The sequence below is a fragment of the Staurois parvus genome, unplaced genomic scaffold, assembly GCF_062004578.1.
Source record: "Staurois parvus isolate SC_StPar_1 unplaced genomic scaffold, SC_StPar_1.0 ptg000104l, whole genome shotgun sequence".
Lineage (NCBI taxonomy): Eukaryota > Metazoa > Chordata > Amphibia > Anura > Ranidae > Staurois > Staurois parvus.
The window spans coordinates 7,885,382-7,907,753 of NW_028317900.1; the positions used below are offsets into that span (position 1 = coordinate 7,885,382).

General features: G+C 40.5%; 1 protein-coding gene across 1 annotated transcript in view; it reads right to left on the minus strand.

The window, feature by feature from the left end:
* The window catches only part of RASGRP1 (RAS guanyl releasing protein 1), a 76,924-nt gene that overhangs the window by 26,804 nt on the left and 27,748 nt on the right, over positions 1-22,372 (minus strand). Inside the window, exons 2-3 of the mRNA XM_089671302.1 lie at positions 19,938-20,119; positions 785-894 (exon numbers count right to left, since the gene is read on the minus strand). Coding sequence (XP_089527428.1) covers positions 785-894; positions 19,938-20,119 — 292 coding nt within the window. The remainder of the gene's footprint in view (positions 1-784; positions 895-19,937; positions 20,120-22,372) is intronic.

The following is a 22,372-nucleotide window of genomic DNA, read 5'->3' on the forward strand; positions in this document are numbered from 1 at the left end:
CTCCATGCACACTGGGAGTTTTAATAATGCTGGTAACGTTAGCTGTGTAAAGTCATGGTAAAAACATGAGTTTTTCAGCATTTTTGCATTAGCGGCATTTGGCAACGTTTTTTAGCTCAAAAAAGGTCCAAAACCACCGGTTTGCCACGATTTACTGTGTTTTTCAGCGTTATAGCGTTTTTACAGCTAAAAAACTCCTCTAGAAACCTGCTAGTTCTGGGGGTTTTTTCCAGCCAAAAAACTCCCCTGCCAAAAACGCTGATTACAGTCTATGTGTGCATGGACACATAGGATAACATGCTGGGGAGTTTACTGGCTGTAGAAAAAAACGTCAAAAGCCAAAAACAGCCACTATAAAAACATCCAGTATGCATGAGGACTTAGTGCTATACATCTGATGAGTCCTAACTTTATGGTCATTTATCCATAAGATGCCAAGAAGGGATGGCAGACTAATGGGCTCATTAGATGTGCAAAATCTTTTTCCCATGATGACCTATGTAACGCTTTAGCTGTTTAGAGCTCCCACCACTCATATAGAGGACAATTACAGAACGATCATGGGAAGCGATCCATGGAAGGAGGTTATGAACCCCCATCACAAATGGAGCTATGTGGTAGCCTGATACGGATGAAGACAATAGTGGTGGGCATTGCAGCAATGTCTGCTATTGATAATAAGTACAGTATATGCTAAAAGGTTTAGAATAAGCTACAGTTGTCATTCACCATTGGGTTTAAATATTCCCTGGACAGTAAAGGTACATCCAAGCAAAAATAAAGGATATAATGTCCTGAGCTTGCTGAGCAGGTCTGCAGATGGGATCAGGAATCCATGCATTGTCAACATAATCTGTACTAGCTCACTGCTCTGACAAACATTCCCTTCAGAATCTGCAAATACAAATTAACACATTTTGAATAGGTTGCGTTAGTCTACATATAAAAGCCATGTTAGATAGTCTGGGTAACTGACAGAAAAGCTTCAATCAGGCAGTAGATCCCTATAAAACGCACTCCCATGTTTTATGTCTCTACAATGCAATGCTACACACACTTTAAAGACTAGTAATAGGTTAAATAAAAGACACATATCCATCGAGTTGCACTAAAAATGTAAAAAATACACATGTAAATATTAATGGAAGGGTTCATAACCTGTAAGTCGCACATTATTGCAGATGTGGCTATAAGGGCTCATGTACACTGCAGCTGATAAACTCTTGTTTAGGAGCTGTTCAGCGTTTTTTTTCAGCAGCCCCTGAACTCACCCTAATGTTTTCCTATGTGTCCATGTACACATCGTCATTTACAGTCGTTTGCAGGGAGTTGAGTTTAAGGTCGTTTTTTTGAAAGCAGAAAACTTGCGTTCAGCAGTAAATGTTATCAGCATCTCAAACACAACACGCTTGTAAATGCGGCTAACTACATTTATAGGCATTTGCGATTGAAATTTTTTTTTAACTCTTCCATATCCAGATGCTGTCCAGAGCCTTTTTTCATCATGAAAAATGCATGCAAAGCGTTTTCCCGGTACTCAAATGGACCTGGTACACCATACTTTGAGGTTTTGCATGAAAGAAAATATGTAAGACACTGCTGCAATAATTTCTGCACAGAAATGATCTGGAACACATCCAAACAGCACAAAAAAAAAATACAGCTAATCTCAACAAATACTGCTCTCTCTGCTTCTGCTCTCTCTATTTCTCTCAAAATGTCTGAAATAGTTATTTTTTACTGTTTTTCAGTGCATTCTGCAAGGTCTCCTGAGGTTATCTAAAAAACGCTTCTAAACGCACATAAACGCGGTATGCAAATGCGGCTAAACAGACAGTTTTTAACCTACATTTTCCAGCAGTCAGTTTCCATCATTCAGAAGTGTCCCATGTACATGAGGCCTTAGAGATGTAGTATTTGCATTCCCTTTGCCTGTTAACATTTTCAAATTCAGTAGGGCTTTTCCAAGGACTCTAGGTGGTACTACAGACTCTTGCTAATAATTGTATGCAACCAACCTTTTTCTAATCTACAGCTCCCTACATGCAATGCTGTGATATCCACATGCATGCAAGTTTGAGAGATGATTAATGTACTAGTATTTATAGTGCACTGAAAATCTTGGCTTTTAAGTAACATTCACACTTGACCTCAATCATTTAAAGCGTAACACTAGCTTAAACATTTTTCTAATGTTAGATGGACGGAGTGGGAAGGGTTCAAACATCTGTTTGCATTTTACTGCTGTTTTTGTCCCTGTATGAAAGATTTTCCCTTATTTCCTGTCCTGGTGACTGGTGCCATCAGGACAGGAGAGGAAGTAAGCGATTTTCTCCCCAACACTGACACCAACAGTTTTAAAAACATTGTGATGAACATAGGTGGTTTACCCTATCTTTCTGTCCAAGTTACTGATGACCAGGAAAGGGAAGGAACACATACAGTCAGGTCAATAAATATTGGGACATCGACACAATTCTAACATTTTTTTCAGGGAAAGAATTCTTCGGTCATCCACCACAGTTGTTTTTCGTGGTCTTCCGGGTCTTTTGGTGTTGCTGAGCTCACCGGTGCGTTCCTTCTTTTTAAGAATGTTCCAAACAGTTGTTTTGGCCACGCCTAATGTTTTTGCTATCTCTCTGATGGGTTTGTTTTGTTTTTTCAGCCTAATGATGGCTTGCTTCACTGATAGTGACAGCTCGTTGGATCTCATCTTGAGAGTTGACAGCAACAGATTCCAAATGCAAATAGCACACTTGAAATGAACTCTGGACCTTTTATCTGCTCATTGTAATTGGGATAATGAGGGAATAACACACACCTGGCCATGCAACAGCTGAGAAGCCAATTGTCCCATTACTTTTGGTCCCTTAACAAGTGGGAGGCACATATGCAAACTGTTGTAATTCCTACACTGTTCACCTGATTTGGATGTAAATACCCTCAAATTAAAGCTGACAGTCTGCAGTTAAAGCATATCTTGTTCATTTCATTTCAAATCCATTGTGGTGGTGTATAGAGCAAAAAATGTTAGAATTGTGTCAATGTCCCAATATTTATGGACCTGACTGTAAGTACTAATGTATTACCTACAACATCTAACCTCTACAGTACTCAAGTTGACTTGTGTGCCACTACAGCTAAGAACACAAACAATGTTAAAATTTTGCATTGCAATCACTGATATTAGAGACTACATGAATGCTCAATTAAATTCAACATTCACCAGGGCATGCTTTAATCATATATTTATATAAAGGGTGATCAGACATTAGTAACTGATTAATCAGCTGAAAAATACTTCCTAACCTGAAAGGAACTGAAGTTCTACAAGCATGGCTGTGTGTGTGACCTGCAGACTCACGCATCACTACTAATCTTGGGGGAAAATTGACTATTTTCTGGACATTTCCAGCTACAACCGAATATTCTCTCCTCAGAGTTTTCTGTTAGTGATACATTGATTTACTGCGAATGCACCAATATTATTCAAATAATTGTCCAAGAATACCAAAATGACAGATATTGTCATATAACACTTTAATGTCTAATGTTTTCAGCCAAAAATGTGTAGGCCTGGGTTAAACAAATCTCTAAAAAGCAACTGAACACTTGCTATTTACTACTGTAATGCAGTCAGGCTCAAAATACAGTAAAAAGTAAGGCTTTCTCCACTACTCTAATCAAAAGTGATCTTGCATCTTGAGCAGTGCTCTTAATTGGAATAGTATTCAGGGAACACATATGGACTGCTGGAGAGAATGGCTACTGCCTTGTAAGACAGAGCCACAGTCTGACGCTCCTATGTGCCGATAACACAACATATTTTAAGCCGTGGTGCAGCATTTATCAGTTGAAAAATGTAAAGGGGCGCAGCCTGCCTGGCTGGATGAAAAGATTTTAAGAAAGTCTAAACCCAGCAAAAAGGCGCCTACAGATTATGGTGGGTGTTAATATAGCCATATCCTTTAGAGGACTGTATGACAATATTTGTAACTTTGACTTGGACAATGATTACAGTGATTTTGGACATAAAATGTTATAACTTCCCCTTATAGAGTGACCAATGCCTATTGGTCTTCCAATTATGTTCATGCACCTTCCCCCTGTCACATGGACTTTTAATGGAGACAAGTGACAGTCTCGGTGTACATTACGGAGCCAAGGTCCACTGATGTCACCATAAGGAATTCTATCATGAGACATGCGATTCAGCCATCGCTGGAGTTCATGTATGTAAAAAATGGCTGCAAACAAAATTACATGAGATCAACAGCACTGAGATGTGATAAAGAAGATTTAAAATGGTAATGGTAAAGGATACAGAGTGATTTGGCAAAACGAATGCCTTTCTTTAAAGAGCAATTTCAGGCAAGAAGTAAAAGTGTTCAGTTAGTCACTAATGCGAGATATTAAAACAAAAACTGCTATAACTATGTAGTTGACTCTATTTACCATAATCTGAGGTGTGTGTAATTCCCTGCAGAATGGGCACACAGCTCTCTACACCATCTCTATGAGTGTGCTTCCTTGTAGCTTCTGCTGTATGACTTCCTCTCTCACTTTCTGTATCTCCACTCACATTCAAACATCCAAGGCAGGAATTAATCTGTTTGGTGGCTATAACACTTTTTTTATATATAAGATTTTCTTTATTTGAGAAGGAGCAAGGTGGGTGCTCCAGCAGCACCAGAAAGTGGATTCTGCAATCTCCAGATTACAGATAAAATGGAGAGGTGTTGGCTGGTGCTCTCTATAAGCATGTCAAGATCAATCAAAGATTTTACTGCAGTGTATCTTTAAAGTAAACCTGTCACCAGGGGCGGACTGACCGTTCGAGCACTCGGGCACTGCCCGAGGGTCCGAGGTCAGTAGGGGGCCCCATGAAATGCCCCTGGTACCCTTTATAGGCTTTTTTGGGTGTGCTTTGAGTGTTGGGCAAGGACACAGGGGCCCCATGATCCCCTATTGCCCCGGGGCCCCATGAGTTTTCAGTCCTCCCCTGCCTATCACTACCAATTAAAATAAAAATCATGTTTTTAAAGGGAAGAAAAAGCACCATCAGGCACTGACCAGTACCTTCCATTTGCAAACATATTGTTATAAGACTCTCTGTGAGCCCCCATAATCAGGGTGCCTTTTTTTTCAGTTCAGCTTGAAACACTCTTTCCCTCAGGGTGCACATAGCCAAGGTTTAGTAAATGAAAGGCGGTGATTGGGGGCTGCTGGCAGTGCCACCAAGGTTAGTTTTGTTTGTCAGGGGGTACTGGCAGACTTGTTTTACAGCTCAACTGTACTTTAAAAAAAAGATGTCCAACAAACTCAGGCTCCATGAAAACAGTGTGCGTTGAAACATCTTACTTTTTGTTTCCTTCTATAAAGTCCCCTCAGCCTTTGCAAAAAATTCTGCTGATGGTCTGGAGGCTGGAGTTAAAGAGCAGTAAACTGTGTGTGAGAGTAACCGTCTCTTTACAGCGGTCTGGTCCACCCCCTGTCTTGTCAGAGCTACAGTGATGCATAAGCTCCCCCCTTTCCAACTACTCCCTAAACACTCACCCCATAAGCTCCCCCCTTTTCAACTACTCCCTAAACACTCACCCCATAAGCTCCCCCCTTTTCAACTACTCCCTAAACACTCACCCCACCAATAACCACTCCCTGGGCCACTGATATATGACTATGTTGTGCAGAAATCAGTGACACAATAGTCATAGGAAGGGCAGAGGTGACTGACATACTGGCTTTGATTGACAGTCTGGCTTCACCATGGTTTTGCTGAACGAGGAGAAAGATGGCGGCACCCAACAAGGGAATCTGTCTTTGGGGACAGATGGGAGTATAGTTTTTGTTCACCAATTATGCACTGGTCTTGTGTTTAAAAACTGAATAATTTTGCAATGGTTTCTGCAGCTATTGAAAAAGGAAAAGGCTCCTTTACCAACTACAACACAATGCTGTCAAAGGATTTTTCTTGGTGGCTAGACGAGAAGAACAGTAACTCATAAGCAGCTTTAAGCATTTATGGTTTCCTTTTTATAATGCCTAGTCCTTATAACTTTCTAGTTTGGGCTAACATTGATTTAAAGGTTAATTTTCAGTTCAGGATTCACACTCATAGATGAAAATACGCCCCAGGAAGTAACTGGTATGTTCGTGCTTCACACCCAGCTCCACACTTCCTTTTTAGCGCTTTCTATTCTCAGTTTACCAGAAGTGGTTTTGGGAGATAACTGTGACAATGACAAGACTAAATATACTTAACAGAATATACAAGAGCTCCGTTCACCTGGTTCTTCAATCCTGCCTGCCAGCCTAGAGTTAACAGCTTATTAAACCCCCAGCATGCCATGTTGTTAGGCCAGACCATCATTCTGCCCTAGTTACATAAGGAATACCATGTGGAGATACTCAGCACTAGCTTACAGTGCAGCAACTTGTTTTCTAGGAGGCATTTGAGAGCATATGACACCAATTTGGCACATAATCTGTCATTTGCACAGAGGATCACGTCATGGAAAATAAAAGTAAATAAAGGAGACCGTTTCTCCATTTCACTTCTTATATTCTCGCAGGTTAGCAGAAGATTTCCTGCCGTGTTTCCATTTAGGGAAAGTTGTTGTATTAATGCTAATGTGAATGCAATTTTCCTCCATTTTCCTCCAGAGTGACAAACAATAGAGTTTCTTTTGTCAATGTTCCTCCCACATTTCTCGGCACAGAATAAGTCCCTGGGGTTTTCACGCTCGCTCCAACTCAATCCAGGTAACACACAGAGCAGCCCCCTGCCCAGAGGCAGCACTCAAACACAGTACATTTCTGAAACATACAAATCCATAAACACTGAGCTGAAACAATTTCTTACATCGTCCAGCCATCAGTTATTAGTGGATTCACCAGCACATACCAATCTTCTATTGTGACTATCAAGTTAGCAGCTCTCCTCTTGAACTGAATGACATTTAGGGGGGGATTTACTAAAACTAGAGAGTGCAAAATCGGGTGCAGCTCTGCATAGAAACCAATCAGCTTCCAGGTTTTATTGTCAAAGTTTAATTGAACAAGCTGAAGTTAGAAGCCAATTGGCTACTATGTACAGCTGCACCAGATTCTGAGTGCTCCTGTTTTAGTAAATCTCCTTCTTAGTTTGCTAAACTACTATGTATCCAAAACATTAAAAAAAGTAGCGTTTTTACTTTTTTCATCCTTTGTTGTATCTGTGTGATCTTTTGCATCTTCTTTCCAGGCACTTACATGCATACAGGCCAGTGATGTCTACACAGCATTTCTCAAGGTGATTTTCCCCGAATGGTGTTAACAGTGTAATGTTTATTGAACCAGTTACTTGCTGTCTCAATCAGAAAGCCTTTTATGATATGATGACAAAGGAGGAGCAAAATTCAGAAAAAAAGAGTACAGCCTTGTTACCCTATAACAGGAAGTTCCCAAACATGCATCTTCATGGCAGAATCCTCAGGTAATATTTTTCCTGGCTGCTGCATCACGCTTATAATGTTAAGATGTAACAATAAAGTTGAAACATCAATGACGAGTTATTAATATGAATGGTAAGTGAGAGAGGGTGCACCCATCTAAATGTAGGCTGTTAGACAAAAAAAAAAGAAATTAAAAAATCCCCAACGGTGACCTTCTCCCTCACCCCCACCTGTTTTCCTTCTCTCACAACCAACCCCCCCCCCCCCCCCCTCTCCTTTTACCTCCCTTGGTGAATATCCTCCATTGTGTACATGCCCTACTTCTTTTGGAACTCAACCAGTACCATTTATTGAAAGATGGCTACTTCCACCGCTCTTCAAAATAAAGTTCTGCATCTACCATCTAGCCCATTCTGTGTTCTATGCATGTCTTTTCTGTGAAAGCTAGGAAAGAGAGACAGCCCATGCTTTACTGCAAAAGAGGTTACTCCAGCCATAGTCTAAACACGGGTTTCTCAACTAGGGTTCCACCACAATCCTCAGTTCAATCTGCAGTGGATTTATATCTGCTCAGAAGTGGTTTTGATGCTAATGCAGGCCATAGACGGTTCATTTATCGGCCAAAAAACGAAAAATCGGTTGTTCTGTTGCCACCAATGATTGCGAAAATCGGCTATTTTTTGCAAATTTTCCAGCATGACTGATAAAAGAAATGAGGAGGAATCGCAAAAATCGGACGATGACATTGCCCCAATAATGGTGTGAAAATCGGCCGATTATTCTTTCGGAGGAAAATTCGGCCGATAAACGAACTGTCTATGGCCTGCATTAGTCATTGCTGAATACCACTGAGCAGAATAATATTTGCTGACCATTAAAGTTCCTGCTGCTAATGTCATCAAACAAGTGCATGCATCACACAGCCCCTCAACAGCACTCACTAGCAGATGTACATTATACAGAGCATAATATATCCTGCAAATGTTTTCCCCCACTGGTGTGAATGGTCCAGATTCCACTCCTGTACAACGCATTTCGGAGTTCCTTGAAATCTCTAACTTTTGTTCAAGAGTCCCTCTATCACAAAAAGGTTCAAAAAGACTGCTTTAAGTAGTGTGCACTTCTTTGGAAGCTACTAGACTGAGAGCTGATAACAGACCTGACCTGAATGTGGGAATGTACTAGCATGCAATACATAAGAACTGGTTTATCCAGTAGAGGCAACGCCATTCCCAAGTGTATAAAAAGTTTATTGGTATACAAGAAAAGAATAGATGTTAAACGTATTGATATTCCTAGTATTTTTCTGAAAACAACTAACTTTGTGTGACAAATGCAAGCGGAGGGCAGAGAGCAGGTCACCCTGCCAAATTAATCTCGGGCACACAGCTACTATTACATATCATTTATCCATCAAACAAACGTCTTTTTCTCACTCTGTGCTCCACCTCATTCACAGAATCAGCATAGAAAATCAGGGATCAGACTACATTGTATTCTGTGCCCTGATTGCAACACTAGTCACAGTAACCTCAAAATTTGATCTAGCTTCTAAAAAGCAGAGAGGAAAACCGTTTATACTCCTTAAATCAGATGACCCAAATAGAGGATTAAACTGTCTGGAGGAAGTAATTGCAGAGTGAGGACCTTACGGTACAGACATGAGTTGCAAGCGACCCAATCTAGCCATTTTCAGCCAGGCTGCAGGACAATGTAATCTCTATGGTGGCAATAGCTGTCCATATATCTGTAACAGGAAACTCAGTAAATAGGTTCTTGGCATGCTCCTCTTGTAGCATTGGGTTGGGTTTGGTTTACCATTTTTATGATCTCTCTGGTTTGTGTTGATTTTCTTTACATGCTGTGTTTCCTTCAACAACTCCAAAACTTACTGGTGGGTCAACTGACTTCTGACCATCTTGTTTGTAGGGTGAGTGTGTCTGGATGACTGAGAAGAACAATTGCACATGCAGGGGCGGACTGACCATTTGGAAACTCGGGAACTGCCCGAGGGCCCGGGGTCAGTAGGGGCCCCGTGAGATGCCCCTGGTACCTTTTTTATAGGCTTTTTTGAGTTTGGGCAAGGACACAGGGGCCCCATGATCCCCTATTGCCCGGGGGCCCCATGAGTTGTCAGTCCGCCCCTGTGCACATGACACTTAAAGGGATTGGTGTGAATAGCTCTATATCTTCTATTTAGAACTTTGTATTATGGCATTGCTATAGAAATTACAGAAAATGAATGATTTGGTAGAAGCTGCATCTCTTGAGGAGCTGCAAATCTTTAACATATTTTGGAAACCTTTGGTCCTTAAGAATCTGAATAGTCACGGGCCTTTACCTGCCTTAAAATTATATTAAAGGCTAATTTTATATTTAAATAAATAAAAAAAAGGTTATACTTATCTTCTCCATGCAATAATATTGCACAGAGTAGTTCTTTACCTCCTATTTGCCGGTCCCCTCACCAGTGCTGTCCCCTCCTTCTTCCTCCAGGTGACCCCTAAGCCAGTGATGTGCTATGGGGGCATCTGTGCAGATGAGCTCCTGAGCCTGGCTGTATGCATCCATAGACACACAGCATTAGTAAGTCATACACCTGCTCCCTCCTCATATGAGTTTGACTAACAGCAGCAGGAACCTATGGCTCCCGCTGCCCTCCTGTGAGGCTAGGAAGAGAGGAGAGTGGTACTGCAGCCAGGACAGCACTGGATTGGAGAAAGGGGACGGGTAAGTGTTTAGGGTTGGTTGGCGGGGGGCAGTTAGTGTGGGTTTTTTTACCCTAATGCAGGGATTAAGAAAAAAAAGTTTGACTTTAGAACTACTTTAAAGCATGGCATTATTGCTAATGCACAGATGAAAGAGAGCATTTTAAATTCTCTGTCTTTTGGTCTGTGACTATCACAGCTTACAGGATATAGTGCTGCTTAGAGACAGACTTCCTTGCATTTGTTTCCTGTCCAGACTCAAAAAGTATGCCACACCACAATTCACATGTGAAGCATGACAGATCACTGCAACAGTGATAATTAAGAATAGGCATTACCCAGCATGACTGGAATGTTTTCACTTCTACCTGTCCACATGTGAGCTGAAAGTAACTCTGTCACCAAAATACACCCTGCAAACGAAGAGGAATATTGCTTATCCAATCCCTATGCCTTCCATTTTCACTGTCTTGCAGAACTACACCAGCTTAAGAATCTTCAACATCTGACACTTTCAGTAGTGTCTGTGGCTGGTTCCCCTCTCCATGCTATGGTGCCAACTACCGGCCACTATGTCATTACCGTGTAGGCAGGTAAAACCACAGCATGCAGTAGGTTTCCAAGAATACAACACTCATGGAGGTTCGTCAGATGCTGAAGAGTGTTCCAGCAGCAGAACTCTGCAAGAAATAGGAGAGGCATGCGTGGAGGGGTGAGTCATTATTATTCCTCTTCTTTTACATGGTTCTTTTTTCATGGCAACAGAATCACTTTCATGTACCCCTACAAAGTGGACCATATAGTTAAAGCTGAAAGGTATGCCTCCTCCAGTCACGGACCACTTTGCATTGTGGGAACCTACAATATAGATGCTTTGAATGGGGCACAGGTGGAAAGGGCGGGCACACTTGTCACATTTGACAAGTGCCTGTCACAGGCACAGTGGCTGAAATGAACCCCTACAGCACCAGAAGATCACCGCCACCAAAGTCATTTGGAGGGAGAAGACTGAGGGTTCTTACTCTAAACAGCAGCCACCAGCACACAGGACACATTTCATTGCTAATAAGCAGCATCACTAAATTTCAGCTCCAAAGTGGGAATAAACCGAAAAACAAAAACGTAATATACTGAAGTTTACTAATCCATGGATGTGGTGGCAACATTAGTTCTATTTCGTTTCCTTTATTTTCACCTGGTGAAACGGTCAGTAACACACTTCTTGACTGGTGTCTCCACTCTGGATGGAGAAGCAATGGAGCCTTCTTTGTATAGCAAAGTCATTTTGAACAAATTAAAGCCAAACAGATAACATTTTTTAAGTAGTTACAACAACATTATATCTCTTTTTGGATAAAGCATTGTAAGCAATAGTCAATGGTGGTGCAACTTTTGCTGGACAGCTTGGTCTGTTAAAGGAAGTTGAAAAATAACAGACTTACTGACAGGATCATAAAGTAAAAAAAGGAAAAAAGCTTCTAACATCTAAGACATCTAAAAATTGGTAAACTGAAATATAATACATTTTTGTGTTTAATAATGCTTAAAGCCACTTAGGTGGCTTTTAGAGCAAGTGGAGAGAATGATGCCTCTCAAGTTTTGTATGGCACATGAACAGGACATGTGAGGAAATCTCACTAAGGCCCCTTTAACATGTGGCAGATCTGTTTTGCTCAGCAGAGGATCTGTCTGTTGATCACCTGCTGAGCAGAGCGGAGCGGGCAGATGACAGGTCCTTGTCCGCTCTGCTTAAGCACAGCAGACATGGACACAGCCTGCTCTGCTCTAGGAGCAGTCAGATGTAAATGGACCAGCTGTCATTTTACACCTGACTGCCCTCTGATCCGATCTGCCCAGACGAAGAAGAACAGATCCCCTTTCGTTTGTTTTTGGTAGATCGGATCGGATTGGATGTAGGAGGGTGTAAATTTTGTTTACATCCGCTACTCTATAAAGGAGAATGGAGTATCTGATTGGGTCCACCTGAAAAATAAATGCTCATGTGGAAGGGGCCTTAAAGGGAAAAGGGAATACAGCAATATGAATCTGTTAGAGGTGCACTCTATCCAATACAAATAATAATAATAAAACACCTTTGCTACCAGTTAGCTATGGGTATTAACATTTTCCCTTTAATATGGTACACTAATGACGTCCACTATGTTTTCTTTTTATATAATGTAAATTTTGCTGTTTGTCATACTGATCAATTTTTACAGGGAAATGGTTAACCGCTTCAAACAAAGGCCAACAAAGTGTCCTGATGTAATCCATTATTGACTGAACCCAGCTGGAGTTTCTCACATCAAACACTGTTCTGATTGGTGTTGTATAGCAGTGACATTTCGGCTTGGAGCTGAAACAGTGCTCAGTTAACGCATGCACTGTACATCTATGATAGAGCTCCTGCTTCTCAAAACTCATTTCTCTCTGTGGGGCCCCTACCAGGTCTTTGTATGCAGTCATTTGTAAATACACTGACTCATAGTCAATATATTATTATTTTGTATGTACTAAGAAACAATGAAAGAAAGTGGGGAGACTGTGTCCTGACGTTGGGGTTTCTGCCAGCTGGAGATGTGTGTGGAGACTGCAGACTGAGATCCACAACAAAGGTCAAGAACCTGATGAATTGACTCATTTCACTACTGCCAAGTGGTAAAACAACCAGAAAGCCACATACAAAAACAAACCTGCAGAGCAAACAGACAGCAACCCAACTCATTTGTAGATAGTCATAAGATATTTTATTCTCAATTTGTACAAATATGGAAACATATCTGTAGACCTATTTTATGAGGCAGGGCACACAGTATGACAGCTCTTATTTTAAGGAATTATTTTCAACATTCCATGAATAAAAATCCTGGGAAAAGACTGACTACAGGTTTCATCATCAATTTCTGGCCATTTCTAAGTCTCCCACCCACATTAAAAGTGGGGACAATTTCAGGAAATACCAACCTGTCAATAAAAGTATGATATTATGACAAGAGAGCTCCTATGACAACTTTTTCCTACATACCCTAAAGTGAATTCGCATCCAAAAGTTTTGGGGAGAGTGGCTAATTGGGTAAAACTAATATGAGGTTCATATTTCTATGTAAGGCCTTCCAGAGTAGCATTCCTCTCGCATTCAATTCCTGTTACAACATTACCATTTGACAGAAAGTGAGAAAAAATCTGTAATGGAAAAACTGAAAAAATGTATGCAACAGAATACACAGAGTACCAAATGTTCAGTTCAAAAATACTTTTAACCTTTATTCTTGACATGGTCAGTAGCCAACCTGCTTTGGGGGCCAAAAACACCCCTTCATTAGGGCTGAGATTTGATTGCTGGAGTTCCTGAGAAGGATTGTATCAAACTCTGCCAAATGAATATCTGATCACTTGAACTGGAAGCATGCAAAGCTCAATGGCAATGCCTCCACGCTTTTGAGCTTTGCATACTTCTGGTGAAATCAAATTTCAGCCCCGGTGAAGGGGGGTTTTTGGCCTCTAAAATACATTGGCCAGTGCTGTAAGATCATTGCTGTGAGTCAAAGGTATATGGACTTTAGAAATGATCATTTGGTGCTCTGTTTCTTATCTTTGCATAATCTTCTGAGGTGTTCCACTTCCACAGGACAATTCTGCAACTTTGTGTTTTTTAAGCAGCCTGAAATCACTGAAGAAGAAGAATTTTCAACTTGCATTTGAAGAAAGCCGATCATTAAGTCTAGCGCCTCTATTTTTTTTTTGTTTAGCAATAAAACGTTGAAAGGGGTTCTAGCCTTCCCCTACTCTACTGAACAACGTCCAGTCTGTGTCCCTGCTGGAGATTTCCTTTCACTTCCAGTTGTACTGACAACATGTCATCATGTAAGGGAAAAGCTACGGACATAAAAAAACATAACATAACCCTACTCCAAAATTTAAATTAAAAAAAAAAAAAAAAAAACAGCGCCCAGGATCAATCTACTAACAAACAATTATAAGTGAAATGCTGCTGTGCATAGGTATATGAACCAAAACAAATTTTCCAATATAAACCAGCGCAAAACACAAATGTTAAAGTAATAAGTGAATATAAAATTATTATTTTATAAATAATCTTTAAAATCCAGTGATAAATGTAAGTGACCACAAACCCATGACATAAAATCAAAAGTCCAGTGATCCCTAAGAAAACTTTCTAAAAAAATAAACTTCAGTGCTTCAAATAATTCTTCCACCATCCACCAGTGCCGAAACCAACATAAACCGCACTCACCAGATAATGGTGAGTAAAACACCTTTCAGGATTATTTAGGGCTCCTGGACCCCCTTTTGAGGACTCCTCCATTTTCCACCTCAGAACTATGGGTATTTCTCCACTCGTCTCCTCGCCAAATCACCAAGATCCAAAAAGGAAAAAAAGACTAATAAAAAGGAAAGGAAAAAAAGGACTGGAGGGTGAGTGGAAGAAGTAGGACAAGATGCCAATCAGTTTATGTGCTGACAAGAAGCATACTAATAGTAGGAGAGAGCAAAGCGAGGTTGACATCATTTGGCCTTTTCAGTTGATCCAGAGAAAGCGGAGTATCCCAAATCCAGTGAGAGTACACTCCTGTTGAGTGCTGAAGCAAGAGTGATATCAATGGCCTGCTCATGGGATCCTGAAAGAGGTAAGTATCCCAAATGCAGTGAGAATACGTTTCTGCACAATGCTGAATGTCCTCCTGATGAGATTTGGGATCTTCAGCTTTCCCACCCTGAGGGATTTGGATAGGGTGGAGTAGGGTTATTTTCTTATCTTTGCATAATCTTCTGAGGTGTTCCACTTCCACAGGACAATTCTGCAACTTTGTGTTTTTTAAGCAGCCTGAAATCACTGAAGAAGAAGAATTTTCAACTTGCATTTGAAGAAAGCCGATCATTAAGTCTAGCGCCTCTATTTTTTTTTTGTTTAGCAATAAAACATTGAAAGGGGTTCTAGCCTTCCCCTACTCTACTGAACAACGTCCAGTCTGTGTCCCTGCTGGAGATTTCCTTTCACTTCCAGTTGTACTGACAACATGTCATCATGTAAGGGAAAAGCTACGGACATAAAAAAACATAACATAACCCTACTCCAAAATTTAAATAAAAAAAAAAAAAAAAAAAACAGCGCCCAGGATCAATCTACTAACAAACAATTATAAGTGAAATGCTGCTGTGCATAGGTATATGAACCAAAACAAATTTTCCAATATAAACCAGCGCAAAACACAAATGTTAAAGTAATAAGTGAATATAAAATTATTATTTTATAAATAATCTTTAAAATCCAGTGATAAATGTAAGTGACCACAAACCCATGACATAAAATCAAAAGTCCAGTGATCCCTAAGAAAACTTTCTAAAAAAAAAAAAAAAAAAAATAAACTTCAGTGCTTCAAATAATTCTTCCACCATCCACCAGTGCCGAAACCAACATAAACCGCACTCACCAGATAATGGTGAGTAAAGCACCTTTCAGGATTATTTATGGCTCCTGGACCCCCTTTTGAGGACTCCTCTATTTTCCACCTCAGAACTATGGGTATTTCTCCACTCGTCTCCTCGCCAAATCACCAAGTTCCAAAAAGGAAAAAAAGACTAATAGTGTAATACTGTTATACCCCTTCTTAGTTAATTCAAGCCAAACCACTCACATTTCATAGGATAAAAACCAGCATTTATTTAAGGACATCAATCGAATTTTCAAACAGCAAAACGAATTTCCACAGCTCCTGGGAACTCACAGCCTTGTATACAGCAGGATGACAGCCTCCATAAAGAACAAACTTCCTCCACTAGTCAAAATGGCCGCCTGGAACGCATCCCTCGGCGTGCGTTCCACTCACCGGAAATGACGTCGGACGCTCGGGAGACCAACCGGAAGTACGTCAGCGCGTTTCGCCCCACCCACAGGGCGTTCTCAAGACTCAAGTCTTTTTTTCCTTTCCTTTTTATTAGTCTTTTTTTCCTTTTTGGATCTTGGTGATTTGGCGAGGAGACGAGTGGAGAAATACCCATAGTTCTGAGGTGGAAAATGGAGGAGTCCTCAAAAGGGGGTCCAGGAGCCCTAAATAATCCTGAAAGGTGTTTTACTCACCATTATCTGGTGAGTGCGGTTTATGTTGGTTTCGGCACTGGTGGATGGTGGAAGAATTATTTGAAGCACTGAAGTTTATTTTTTTAGAAAGTTTTCTTAGGGATCACTGGACTTTTGATTTTATGTCACGGGTTTGTGGTCACTTACATTTATCACTGGATTTTAAAGATTATATATAAAATAATAATTTTATATTCACTTATTACTTTAACATTTGTGTTTTGCGCTGGTTTATATTGGAAAATAACCCTACTCCACCCTATCCAAATCCCTCAGGGTGGGAAAGCTGAAGATCCCAAATCTCATCAGGAGGACATTCAGCATTGTGCAGAAACGTATTCTCACTGCATTTGGGATACTTACCTCTTTCAGGATCCCATGAGCAGGCCATTGATATCACTCTTGCTTCAGCACTCAACAGGAGTGTACTCTCACTGGATTTGGGATACTCCGCTTTCTCTGGATCAACTGAAAAGGCCAAATGATGTCAACCTCGCTTTGCTCTCTCCTACTATTAGTATGCTTCTTGTCAGCACATAAACTGATTGGCATCTTGTCCTACTTCTTCCACTCACCCTCCAGTCCTGCTGTACAGGGAATACAAAGGCTAATACCAGGTTAATTTCAGGTATTTACACCATTTGCATTTTAAAAAATACATTAATGATGTATTCATAATTGAAGAGCTGCATTAATTTCTGTCTTTTATGTTTGCCTAGAGTGTTTTAATAAGTCTATGCCAATAAAAAAATGAGTTTGTGAAAAATTCATATCTAAAAAGATGTGTGTAAAACATCTGTTAACAGAGTAGTACAAATACCATCAAGACCATATACTGAATGTTTAGAATTTGGAGGAAAATATAATAATTAGGTCTGAGGTAAAAGTTCTTAGTTTTGTTTGGGATCCTGGTCTCCTGTGGTTTTAGTTCAGTACATTTAAAGTGATTGTAAAGAATACATTTTTTATTTAAATAACAAACATGTCATACTTACCTGCTCTGAACAATGTTTTTTTCCCCCCTATCCTCCTCCACCAGTGCTCTGAGCTCCCTCCCTCCCATCGAGTGCCCCCATAGCAAGCTGCTTGCTATGGGGGCACTTGTGCATGCTCGCTTCTGAGCCAGCTCTTTGTGTCCATTGACACACAGAGTGGGGCTCAGCCCTGCCCCCAAACCCTCCTCTCTGTCTGTGATTGACAGCAGCAGAAGCCATTGTCTCCTGCTGATGTCTCTGAGTCAATGAGGAGGGAAAGACTGGATAGAACCTCTGCTCTTCTGCACATCGTTGGATCGAGATTGGGCTCAGGTAAGTATTTAGGTGGGGCTGGGAGGGAAGCTGCATGCAGAAGCTTTTTTTTACCTTAATGCACAGAATGTACTAAGGTAAAAAAATATTTTCTGCCTTTAGAACCACTTTAAGCCGGCCATACATGGATAGAAATTCAGCCTGCTCAGCGGGGAGCAGACACATTTCGATCCATGTATGGCCTGCTGGTTGTACACAAGTCGATCTATCAATTTACTTGTGTTCAACCAGCCTGTTGGGTTTTTTCCTAAATGATCAATACCTCCATAGCTAGAAATACTTATCATTGTATTCTGCTATCCCACTCCCAGCCAGCATAGTACAATGGCTCAGCTGGAAGGATTCCCCCATCCACAATGAATGTGTGGATGAGGAAATCGGTTCATTTTTTAATCATGTATGGCTTGCAGAAGCCTTCTTGTGCATTTAACTAGGGATTTCTTTTCAAAAGAAGAAACAATCCTAGAGGGTCACTTGTCCTACGTATAAGGGGACTGAGATATAAGATATCATGTACCAGATACCATAGAACCTGTCTTTTTTGGTGGCGCTCAAGCCCTGACTCAGTGCTGTGCTGTGAAGAATACGCAAACCAATGTTACATTTTAATATAATTAGATGATTTCAGCTTAAAGTATAACTAAAGGCAAAACTTTTTTTTTTTTGTTTTGGAAAGAGTGGAGCTGGATTAGAATACTTGTCAGTTTTGATTGTTGTCTGTGTCCCCATTAGGTGTATTCACCCTCTCTCTTTGTCCCGTTTACCATTATCATTGAAAGTGAAAGTAAAAGAAAACCCCAAATTTTGGGTTGTCCCCAGTAAAGTAATAGAGAGGAAATCTTCCAATGGGGACACAGGTTCTGGTGACCTGGGGGTCCCCAAGAAATTTCCTTAATTTACAGGGATTTCCTCTCACTTCCTGTTTGGCTTTGGGACAGAAAGTGAAGAGAAATCTCTGCAATAGGACACAGATGGTGAAACAAAATCTGACAATGAAAAAAAAGTTTTGCCTATAGTTCTACTTTAACTTATAAAAAATTGGCAGAATCCAAAGCAATTGAACTGGATGGACTTTTGTCTTTTTTCAGCCAGACTAACTTTGTAATGGCTAGTTAGTGTCAAGGAAGTAGACTTGACTACACTACTGATATCTGGAATGGGCATTATCAGTGCTCCACAAATCCCATCACATCCTCCATGGCAATCTCTCCAGCCAGACATGACTCTTATCTCTTGGGATAATGTTATCTAGGTTCTATTCAGGCTTCAGCACTGCTTCAAGTCAACACTCAACAAACAGTAAAAAAAACAGGGCTATGAATGGCCAGCTCAGTAAATAGAAAACACTAGCAGAGCTATCAAGAGTTCTATACCACCCGGTAACAAAAAATATTTTTCTGGTTTAATAAATAAATATCAAATACACTCTTGTGACATTGCACTGGAGAGTGTCTCATGCCAACTAAGCCATCATACATGGAAAATATTCTTGTTTGATCCATGCAAATACTCATATCAGCAGGAAATGTCATTTGTATTAGAGTATGGGAGGGTTGAAAAATGTCAACAGATTTCCTAACTATCTCTGCTAATAAAGCAATATTGGCCTTGTTCTGCATGGAAATGTTTCTTATAAATAACATGGAACTTCCAAAATGTATATCAGAAAGCAGGCCAATATAACCATTACATTGTTAATATGTTATTAATGCAGGCAAAACATTTTCCAACAATTGCTCTTTACAGCTGTAAATACAACACGTCTATTAAACCAGCACAATGGAAAGGCCAGCTGGCTATGGCATTTGCTCTAGTACAGTTTATGGTAACCCACTGCTGCTTAACCCCCCCCCCCAGACCTTTGACTGTCTCATGTATTTTTAGAAATGGACAATCAATGTCTTTACAGAGTTCAGGAAGAGAAAACAAAAGAAATTGTGAGGGACATAATACAACCCAAATAGAATACAAAAACCCAAAAATAAAAGTGTGCGGCTCCAAATGAAAACAGGGAGTAATGATCTTGTATTGTACAATATTCATGAGAGTTCTAAACAATTTACTGGCTTCATTAAGAAAGAAAATAGAGGAAGTGAAGTTTGTGTTAACTGCAACAGCCTGCAACATTCCAAATGCCATTTTCTAGCACAGGTTGTGATTAAACTGTATTTAACACCATCACAAGTTATTACTTTGCAATACATTTTTATGAGAATATGACAATACACATCCTAATAATAATACATTTGAATCCTGTTTTATTCAGACCCTACTTGGAAAAAAAACAGGATCACCATGCGGAAGATAATTGATTATGGTGTTTCACTTTTCTGTTGCTTGTCATTTTGCAAAAGATAAAAGGAGATGACAGAAAGTCATGGTAACTTACCAAAAGTTTGAATACACATCTGTATGAGTTCATCCAAGCTGGCTCCTTTGATAAGCTGTCCTAAAGGCATCATCACCCGTATGGGAGTCACTTGGGGCAGCTTGGAATGGGATGTGCAGTGAATGATTTGCTTTAACTCCAGGGCCAGTCTGGGGATTGTCGTACAGCCATGAGCTGGTCTACTGTGAAAATAAAGAAAGAGGGTAAATGAACATCATAGCCACGATGAGACAAGCCTTTCTGAACAATGTATTGGAAATGTCAGGATCTAATACAGCCCTGTGATGGAGAAAGAAAGTCACCTCCCCTTCATTCCTCCTCCTTTCACATCAAACAAGAAGCAGCAGGTTTATTTTCCTTCATAGGAAACAGGACACAAGATTTTCTCAGAATTCCTGAAATGTTGACATTTCTTGTCTAACTTTAAAGGGCCCAGGCTTCTCTGCCACCAAGTCTTCTGACTTACTATACGTACAAATACAGAACATCACAGTTGTCTTGTGCATGGTAGAATGGATGAAGACATAGGAATGGATATTTTCATCTCATCTTTGAGTTATTAAACAGTACCAAAAAAGCCAACTTGCAGCTTTAGACATTTATTTCCAAGGAAAATGGTATAGGCACATTGGAATGCTTCTTAAAGGAAATACAGTTGTATAGATTTCAATTTATGTCATATTGATACTCACAATATATAAACCCTCCACACTACGGGGTGTTAGGTGGCATGAGCAACCGCCCTACCTTGAGCTCATCCACAGTAGCCTCATTCAATTTATTTTTTAGTTTTTTTTATTGTTCTTACTGGGTTATTCTTACTTTTTTACAATTGGACTTTTGTATTTGAGCCCTGTGTTTGCTCTTATTGTATTTGAGCCCTGTAGGCACGCAGCACCAATCTGTCCAGGCCTATTTATATTGTGAGTATATTCCTTGCCCTGAAGGATTTTTATGTTATTCCTTGATGGCTACCACTGTATTTATTTGGTGTACATTTCATTTAGATTTTGTGTCCTGTACTACCTTATTCTTCTTAATAAACAAATTGAACATAGATATTTATAATGTACAACCAAATAAGACACAGGTTGAAAAAACCCATCTTTGTACATTGGGTTTAGCATGCATTTTAAACTCAGATATAAAATTATTGCAGTATTTTTTTATTTTTAAAACAATTTTGAATAGAACTAGTGTAAATACTTGAATTTGGTTTGCTCTCCGCCTGTAGCTTCCTACAGCAGTGCTTATACAGGGAAGCAGAACCAGTGCAAGGAGCCTATCAGGCTTTGTTGAGTACACTCATGGTGATGTTGAACACACTTACAGGAGCGGAGAGCAGAATGGGGGGGGGGGGGGGGTTGTTGCAATAGGAGGTTGAGAATCTAGTTGTGCTGTCTGGCAGGAATGCCTGGATCAAACAGTTGCCTGTACAGAATTACAAAAACTTTTGGAAATACAGTTCCTATATACAGTATGTATTTCAGCTTTGGTTTTAGCTTTTTGTACTGTGCTGTGCACATCTGGCAGTTCCAGGCCGTCTTTAGGGAGGGGCAAAAGGGGCAGCTGCCCTGGGCCCAGTCAGTGTTGAGGGGCCCAAAGCAACTACCCTATACTTGCCAACTGTCCTGGTTTACATTCCCTTGTCCCTTGAAGTCTTTGCCCTTGGCTGTGTCCTGATATCTCAGTGTGAAGTGCTGTCACTTATGCTGCCCAGGTTTGGGCTATTGCCATGTACAGATGAGTCACCTGTGCAGACCATGTCAGCATTCACATGTAAATAACCAGAATTCATATGTAAATAGCAGTGGCATTCATATGTAAATAGTGGTGACAATGTGGCATTCCTAAGTAAATAGTGGCGGCATTCATTTTTACTGTATAGTATTCCCCCTGAGGTTCCAGCCACCATCATCTCTGCTGAATGCTGTCCAGTGGGGAGGTGAACAGGCATGCTTGAAAGTCCAGCCTGCAACTGTGGTCACTGTGGTCACACCAGCCTGTTCTGCAAAGGTAAGCAAAGTGTGTGTGTGTGGGGGTGTGTACAGAGGTAGGCAGAAAAGGAATTACAATTTGGGGTGCACAGGTGAGCAAAGAGGGGATGTACAGAGGTAAGGAAGGTGGGTGCAAATATGAGCAGAGGAGGCCTGAAGAGTTAAGGTGGGGGTAGAGTGGAGATGATGAGGGAGGTTTGGGGTGCAGGGGTTAGCAGGGAAATTTAGAATGCACAGGTGTACTGATGGGTGGATGTACATCACGTGTAGGAAAAATGCGGAAAAAAGTCCCTGACTCTTTTTCAAACTCATACAGAGCCACACAGTGCCACAGCACCATGAATTTTTATTTATGTATTATTTACTACAGGCACATATATAGCGCTGTCAAGTTACGCAGCTCTTTACATATATATTGTACATTCACACCAGTCCTTG